Consider the following 8011-nt stretch of genomic DNA (forward strand, 5'->3'; position numbering starts at 1 on the left):
GCCTTCGCTGCACACTCAGGTGTGCGCTCACGCCACCGCAGCCAGCTGACTGTATTAGTGACGGAAATGAGAGACCCCATTTCTGTAAAAAATCTGGCTTTTATTGAGATACCCTTCCAGAATAAGCACCCCAGATACATACTAGACGAGGAAAAAAAGAAAACAAAAAAAGAGGAAAAGAGCTAGAGGACAGGCCTTTTTTTGTTGTTTGAGATCTTGGGAAGACACCGTCAGCTCAGCCTTTTCGTCTGTTACTGACTGCGCGCCAGTAGAAACTGGACTGCAGAAAATCTCTTTCATTCAGTTCTTTTTGGGAGCTGAGCTTCCGTGTGCAAAAAGCCATAAAAACATAAAGGCAGGGTTGCTCTGCATCAATTTTTTGGTGAAAAGGACATGCTGTTCCTCACAAGTGCTATTTTAAAACTGCACATCAGCAAAACGCCTGGGTTTTACTTAACGGTACCTAAAACTTTCCTCAAGTTTCCTTCACCAGACCGTGGTTAAGTTCAAATATTAGCGGTTTTAGTCTTTAAAAAGAGCAGTCAAATAATAAAGCATTTTCCCAAAAATGAGCTGCTTCTAATGGATGCTCAGAGAACAAAAAGGAAAGGCATCAAAACTAACAATTCAAGCATGAAAAACCAAACCTACGCGAGCACTGGGAATGCAAACAGCTTGTTTCAACCTGTCGTTCTTGAAGGAGGTGTTTTAAAAACCTCAGGCCTGTCCCCACGGCCCCCCTGAAGCCCACCACGCTGGGAGGCAGTGCCCAGCTCTGGAATGACTGGTGAAGGCTGAAGAGGGACTCTGACACGAGCAGTCCGTTCCAGTTGGGAAGAAAACCCCACCAAGATCCACCACTCTACTCTACCACATCGAAACGTGGCGCCATCACCAAGCTGTCTGCAGGAACGGCAGCTCTGCAAAGGAAGGAAAGGAGGGAGACCAGCCGATCCGCTGGTGCCTGCTGCCGACCTGCAGCTACCGAACCGCTTGATGCAGCCGCCTTTTGTCATCCTGAGACACGTTTTAGCCATTAATTCTGCTTCGGATTTTTAATAAAATTCCTCTTGGTCCCTCAGGACTTCAAAGACAGAAAACAAGCACTTTTGGTGTTTAGTTTACATCGTAAGTGCTGCAGAGAGTTTTGATTTACTTGATCTGGGGGAGAAGGTCAGCTGAGCGGACCACTGGTCCCAGTACTGTTGCGCTGTACTGCCGCATACGACTGGTGAGGCTGAAAGACGCAGTATCACTGTCACAGTTACAGCAGGAAGAGAAGGCACAGCCACAACTCAAGAAAATGAAGGAAGAAAACAAGTAATTTGGATAAAAAGCTTAAATTGTTCTGCTTCCAAGCCTCCCAACATCATTAGATTCTACACCCCAAAGGTCACTGATCTGTTTGACTCAGCCCAATTTCATTAACGAGCTTATTCAACAGTCTCCCAGGTTCTCCTGGCCAGCTGCTGTGCTGAGCATCCAACACTTCTTTGTTCCTCTACTTCAGAGCCAAGCCAGCACAAAAGCCCAGGCCCGTTACTGCCTGTTCAGAGCCTGGGGAGGGTGCCAGGCCCCCTGCGCACCGGAGGAGTGGTCCTTCCAGGAGAAAAGCTTCAGCAGAAAGTCCTTTAGGTACAGGTTAAAGCCAAAAAGGGACGGGCCCCAGAGGAACAGTACAAAGCTCTACTGGAAACAAGAGGGGACACAGCAAGGTTGATTTACAGCGTTTATATCCCTCTGAACAAAACCCAGCCCCCGCACACGTCTCATCAGCAAGCTCAGTTGTCCACCTCTTCCTCATCATTTTGCTCTTCTTCTTCCATCCTTTCGTCATCATCGTCATTCTCTTCCTCTCGGCTCTTATCTTGCTCCTCTGAGTCTGCCTTCTTGTCTTTATCTTTCCTTGCCTCTTTCTTTCCTTTCTGTTCACGCCTGTAAACTGAAAAAGAGAGAACACTGAAAAATTGCAAGCCAGTGTTTCCACAGCACAAACGGTACAGCAGCTGAAATCCAATGTCCACTTGCTCTCAGGCTTACAAGGGGAGCAGTGAACTCGTAGCAGCAACTCACCCTACGATCTGAGCTGTGCTGACCAGCTCCGTAGGAAATCGGGTTAAGTTTCAGCAGAAAAATGCTGAAAAGGACGCAGGAGTTCACATTTAGAGGCAGCACCTAAGACTTCCCTTAGATAAACATAATGGGGGAGTGATAGCAGATGAGACTTTCTCAATCCTCATCAGTTGTGAAATGTGATCCCAGTCCTGTTAAGGTGCACATTATTTATTCCCCAGGCAAACTGCAGTGTAGGATGCTGGGCAAAGAGAAGAGAAACAAGACAGGCAAGTAAGTGTTGCTTGTCCAGTGTTTGAGGAAAACAGGACTTGGTGCTGCTTAGACTCCCATGACATGAACGGAGGACAATACCTTCCAGTGACTCTTTCAAAGGGGCTACAAATCGCTGAAATTCCATTTCCTCCATGGCAGAGAGAACATCGCCAGCATTCAGCGTTTTCCTCTTCCCCTTCATGGCAAAGTTATTTGCACTGGTCCAAAATGAGAAGGAAAACAGAGTTAATTGGTACTGTCACCAATTTAGTCACCATTTAGGATGGTTTGGGTGGGAAGGGACCTTTGAAGACCACCCAGCCCAACCCCCCTGCCAGGAGCAGGGACATCTCCAACCAGATCAGGTTGCTCAGAGCCCCGGCCAACCTGGCCTGGAATGTTTCCAGGGATGGGGCATCCACCGCCTCTCTGGGCAACCTGGGCCAGAGCTCTACCACCCTCAGTGTAGAAAAATTACACCTTATATCCGATCTAAATGTACCCTCTTCCAGTATAAACCCATGACCCCTCATCCTGTCACACCAGGTCCTGCTGAAGAGTCTCTCCCCACCTTTCCTGCAGCCCCCTTTGGGCACTGGGAGCCGCTCTCAGGTCTCCCCGGAGCCTCCTCTTCTCCAGGCTGAACAGCCCCAGCTCTCTCAGCCTGGCCTCACAGCAGAGCTGCTCCAGCTCCCATCTTGTTTATTAAAGCAAGCAAGCAACTTAAAAGGAAAGCCTTCTCCTAAACATTCAGGGTTTTTTTAATCACTTACTGAGAGCAGTTTAAGATACACTCTTGTTTACGCTGTCTCTTTGTGCTTTCATCTAGTTGCACAGCTTTCCCACAACATTAATTTTCTGCTTGCACGGACCTTTTCTAAAACCGGGGGCAAGGCGAAAGCCTGAACATCGGCTGTGTGGTGACAGTTCTACAAAGCCATGCGAATACATAACACCAGAGAAGTCACTGCCTGCACAGCATATTCTGGGCCACCCCAAAGACTTTACTGTGTCCTCCGTGGCCAGCTCCAAGGCTGACTAGCTTGGCTTGCGCTTGCCCTAACGCAGTTATACAGTGAGCAGCTTGGAGAGTGAGCAGTGGGCTCCTGCCTCTGCCAAGGCTGACAGCAGTTTGGAAACCCGCTTGGGCTTGGTGCGTCTCTGTGTAGAGAGCCAAACTGCCTTCCCCACGGGCTGTTCAGGGCAGCGCAGACCCAGCTGCTGCAGTCTGGTAGACTGGGCTGCACTAAAGATTGTTTTGTTTATATAAACAGAAAATACCAAAACAAATGCTCCAGGACAGCCAGCAGACAGGTAAATTATAAATCAACTGCACTGGTCATCTGATGCAACAAATTCTTACCATGAAGTTGCATAAAGCACAAACACACTTGCTGCTCGAGATATCGCGCTCCGAGCTTCTTTGGAAATATTTACTCCGTCAGGAAGCTGAAAAAGAAATTCAGCTTTTATCAGGAGCTGTATAAATGACTTAAACTTCCGTAATTCACGTGTCAGTTCTGTTAAGGCATCCAGAGGGCTCAGCACAACTGGAAATTAAGCATTCATCTCAGATGCTACCACAGAAACTTTGATGCCAGCTGAAAGCCAACCGCGACGTGACGGCGTTCTCCCCAACGCAATAAGCTATGGAGATGGGAAGCAACTTCTGCATCAGTGGCGGGTCTGGCCAGTTCACCCCATGACTACCGAATTCCTGACCCGGAGCCAGCACCCTGCCGTGTCCAGATCCGCTCACCCGCGTCTCAGGGCTGGAGACCGCATCTCCCATTAAACTGGTGGGGGCTGTACAGCCAAGGGGCCGCCTCTGCTCTGCTCTTGCTCGGGAGCTGGCTCAGACACGGTCCCACCGCGAGAGCTCCCCCGCCTCTGAATTTTCCTTCTGCGGGGACCTGGGGCATCGCTGCGGGGCTCGCAGCCTGCAGGCTCCCCCCACCCCCCAGGGCGGCTCCCGGGCGCGTCTGGGGCACAAAAACCGCGGAACGCGGGGGCCTGTGCGGGGCCGGCGGCACCCACCGCCTCCTTGATGATGCGGGTGATGACGGCGTTGGGCAGGTTCAGGTCCTCCGGTCTCTCCGCCATCCTGAGCCTCCTGCAACGGCAAACGGGGCCGTTACCGGCCGCGACGGGGCAGCGACGGGCACGCGGGAGCCGGCGGGACCGCGCCGAACGCCCGCGCTCCGCCGCGCACCTCCGGCCGCTCCCGGCGTGCAGCGCGGCCCCTTCCCGCCCGCCACCGCGGCCGCTGGAGGCGGGAAGGCGGCGGGGCGGGAGGCGGGAAGGCGGCGGGAAGGCGCTGGGCTGGCGGGGGGCCCGGGGTGCGCTGCAGCGGCCGGGAGTGGGAGCCGGGGGCTGGGGGGAGCCCTGGGGACGGAGGGTGAGGGGCTGGGGGGAGCCCTGGGGGCAGAGGGTTGGTGCCCGCGGGTGCAGGCGCTTTGCCCCCCGCCGCCATTAACGTTTCCTGGCCTCTGCCCGCAGCGCTGTGTGCGGGCACACGGCGTGTCCGGCCCCACAGACCCCAGCCCCACGCCTGGCCCAAGCTCCCGTTCGTTCCACAAGCCTTTATCCCTACTGATAACTGGCAAGGCGATTAGAGTAAGTGCAAAGTGCAAGAAGGGAGTAGATTAATCTGGTACCCTGTCTCAGTCTGAAATTGAGAACGGTGACTGACAGTGCAGCTTTTTTTTTCCACAGAAGTGTGTATTTTCCAGTAGCAAGGGCAGTATTATTGCAATGGGGACAGTTTACAGATATTTGTGAGCTAAGTTTATAGGTGAAGGGAGTTGTATTAGACCTAGTGGTGTGCTGGGGATAGTATACAGCGTTTTGGGTACACAGAGGTGAGGCCCAAAGAAGGGTTGTGTGGGGGGGGGGCTTGATGACTTTTCTAGTTATAGCAACTGGATTAAAAAAACCTGTCACCGTGCGTACAAATCATGTCTCTCGAGTCTCATTTTTAGCTCCTTTTAACACAGTCCATTGTTAACTTTATGGTTGCTTTATGGCTCTCGGAGGTGAAATGCTGCGCTGTGTGTCACATTGCTTATTAAAGAAGGCTCCAGGGAGATCTCATTGCACACTTCCAGTACTTAAAGGGGGTTTATAAGAGAGATGGGGAGAGACTCTTCAGCAGGGCCTGTGGTGACAGGATGAGGGGTGATGGTTTTAAACTGAAAGAGGGAACATTTAGATTAGACATAAGGTATAATTTTTTTTTTATGCTGAGGGTGGTGGAGCACTGTCCCAGGTTGCCCAGAGAGGTGGTGGATGCCCCATCCCTGGAAACATTCCAGGCCAGGTTGGCCGGGGCTCTGAGCAACCTGATCTGGTTGGAGATGTCCCTGCTCCTGGCAGGGGGGTTGGACTGGGTGGGCTTTAGAGGGCCCTTCCCACCCAAGCTGTTCTGTGATTCTGTGATTCTAAGAAGAGGAATGTCTTACTCTCCTTGGCCAGAAAATATTTCCTGTGGCAGGCAATGGCTTGTTAAATTTAGGTGCTCAATTTCCAACATGACTTTTAAGTCGTGTATATACGTGCATGTAACCTCACTCAGTAATGATTTTATTCCACCTCACCTACTTGCTTTAGTTAAGTGCTTGTAAGTGAGGTTTGAGTATCAGCTCACCAATCACTGTTTTCTAGTGCGTGCCTGTAGGTGTGGTCTCCTGTTTAACCAAGTGATTCAGCAATATTAGACAAATCTTGTAGTCCCATCCTTAAAGGGTTTCTTTTGGCTATCAGCAAGAATTGGATCACTATTGACAGATAAGAAAAACAGAAGGAAGAATAGTTATGCTTTCCTTATTAGAATTTCTCAAGAGACACAAGAGTCTGAACATGTGCCCTCCTCTTTTATAGCTGGGGAGAGCCCTTAAACGGCGATTGTGAGCGGCAACGTGGCCGTGGTGGTTGCAGTCACCTTCAAACCCTTAGAATCACAGAACGGTTTGGATGGGGAAGGGACCTTTAAAGGCCATCTGGTGCAACCCCCCTGCCAGGAGCAGGGACATCTCCAACCAGATCAGGTTGCTCAGAGCCCCGGCCAACCTGGCCTGGAATGTTTCCAGCGATGGGGCATCCACCGCCTCTCTGGGCAACCTGGGCCACTGCTCTACCACCCTCAGCGTAAAAGATTTCTTCCTTATATCCAGTCTGAATCTGCCTCCCTCTATTTTAAACGCATCACCCCTCGTCCTGTCACACCAGGCCCTGCTGAAGAGTCTCTCCCCACCTTCCCTGCAGCCCCCTTTAGGCACTGGGAGCCGCTCTCAGGTCTCCCCGAAGCCTCCTCTTCTCCAGGCTGAACAGCCCCAGCTCTCCCAGCCTGGCCTCACAGCAGAGCTGCTCCAGCCCTCCCATCATCTGCGTGGCCTCCTCTGGACCCTCTCCAACAGTTCCACGTCCTTCTGATGTTGGGGGCTCCAGAGCTGGATACAGCGCTGCAGGGGGGTCTCACCAGGGCAGAGTAGAGGGGGAGAATCCCCTCCCTCGCCCTGCTGCCCACACTGCTGGGTGGATGCCGTTGGTTTCTGGGCCGCGAGGGCGCATTGCCTGCTCATGTTGAGCTTCTCATCCACCAGCACCCCCGAGTCCCTCTCCTCAGGGGACGGAGGGTTGAGCCTCTGCAGGTCCCATGCACGGCTTGGCGAACACTGGTGTGGGAGATGTATTTTTGACGCTTAGACCCTGGGAATGTGTTCTGCACACAGGAAAAATTGCAGCTGCTGTAAGATAAATTCTTGTTGGTGGCTTAGCCTGAAATTCTGGCTCTTGTCAAATGGAGCCATTGTGGCAGTGCACGCTGTCATTTGTAGTTCTCAGATCCTCGGTGTTCACCTTGCATTTGCTTTACTTTTTTAGGTGAACTTCCAACACTGAAAATAGTAAGCATCTCCCCCAGCCATTCTTCAAGGAGATTTATGAGATGTTCCCAGTGTCACAGGGCTCCTTCCACCCCTGCTGCGCCCTCTCTTCTGCATTCTCTGATTCAAGAAAGCTCAGAAGATGACACTGATGTCAGGAGAACTGTGCTGAAGGCCTGTCTGTGAGTTTTAAGCCTGCAGTGAGGGTGGTCACGCCTGCTTGTTTTTCTCAGAATTTCACAAAAATGTTACATTTATGGTGTAGCTGCAGTGGACACTGAGCTTACGGAGGAGTGTCTGTACTGTGCAGAACAGACTGTTGGTACAGACGGGTTTGAATCTCACTTAACTTTACTTCTGTGAAAATGAGACTTCGGTATCATCATGGCCAAAGAAATAATAACACTAAAAAGTACAGATTATTCCTGTGTGGAGTAGTCCTTGTGGAACACCTGTATAGTTTCCATCATTCTTGAGGGCATATTATGACAGGGGCGATATAAATCCTGTAATAAAGAGGCTGTTACTGCAGTAGATTAACTGCTAATCTGATTAACCTTTGTCTTCTAAAAATCTGATGTGGTCTGATCTGATCTGCAGAATCTTCACTCTGGGCATGGAAAACAACGCTGTTAGGTGTGCTGGGAGTGCTCTCTTGAGGTTTTGAACCCACAACTCGTTAACTCCTCGCCCCTGCAGGCCTGTGAGTCACTTCACATCTCTTTCCCCTCATTAGTGCTGACTGGACCCACCCTGAGCTGCTCTGAGAGCAGGTTACTGCTGAGGGTGCGTCAGGGGGG

General features: G+C 51.4%; 1 protein-coding gene across 1 annotated transcript; it reads right to left on the reverse strand.

Annotated features, from left to right (window-relative positions):
• Window positions 1-1716: 1716 nt before the first annotated feature.
• On the reverse strand, window positions 1717-4559 carry POLE3 (DNA polymerase epsilon 3, accessory subunit). Its single transcript, XM_086764152.1, has 4 exons — window positions 4366-4559; window positions 3692-3777; window positions 2428-2546; window positions 1717-1942 (listed from the first exon to the last, which is right to left on the reverse strand). Exons 1-4 carry the CDS (start codon window positions 4429-4431, stop codon window positions 1782-1784), a joined length of 432 nt encoding a protein of 143 aa, XP_086620278.1. The 5' UTR covers window positions 4432-4559; the 3' UTR covers window positions 1717-1781.
• Window positions 4560-8011: the final 3452 nt, after the last annotated feature.

Source organism: Chlamydotis macqueenii, chromosome 20 (genome assembly GCF_036417535.1).
Source record: "Chlamydotis macqueenii isolate bChlMac1 chromosome 20, bChlMac1.mat, whole genome shotgun sequence".
In the NCBI taxonomy this organism is placed as follows: Eukaryota; Metazoa; Chordata; class Aves; order Otidiformes; family Otididae; genus Chlamydotis; species Chlamydotis macqueenii.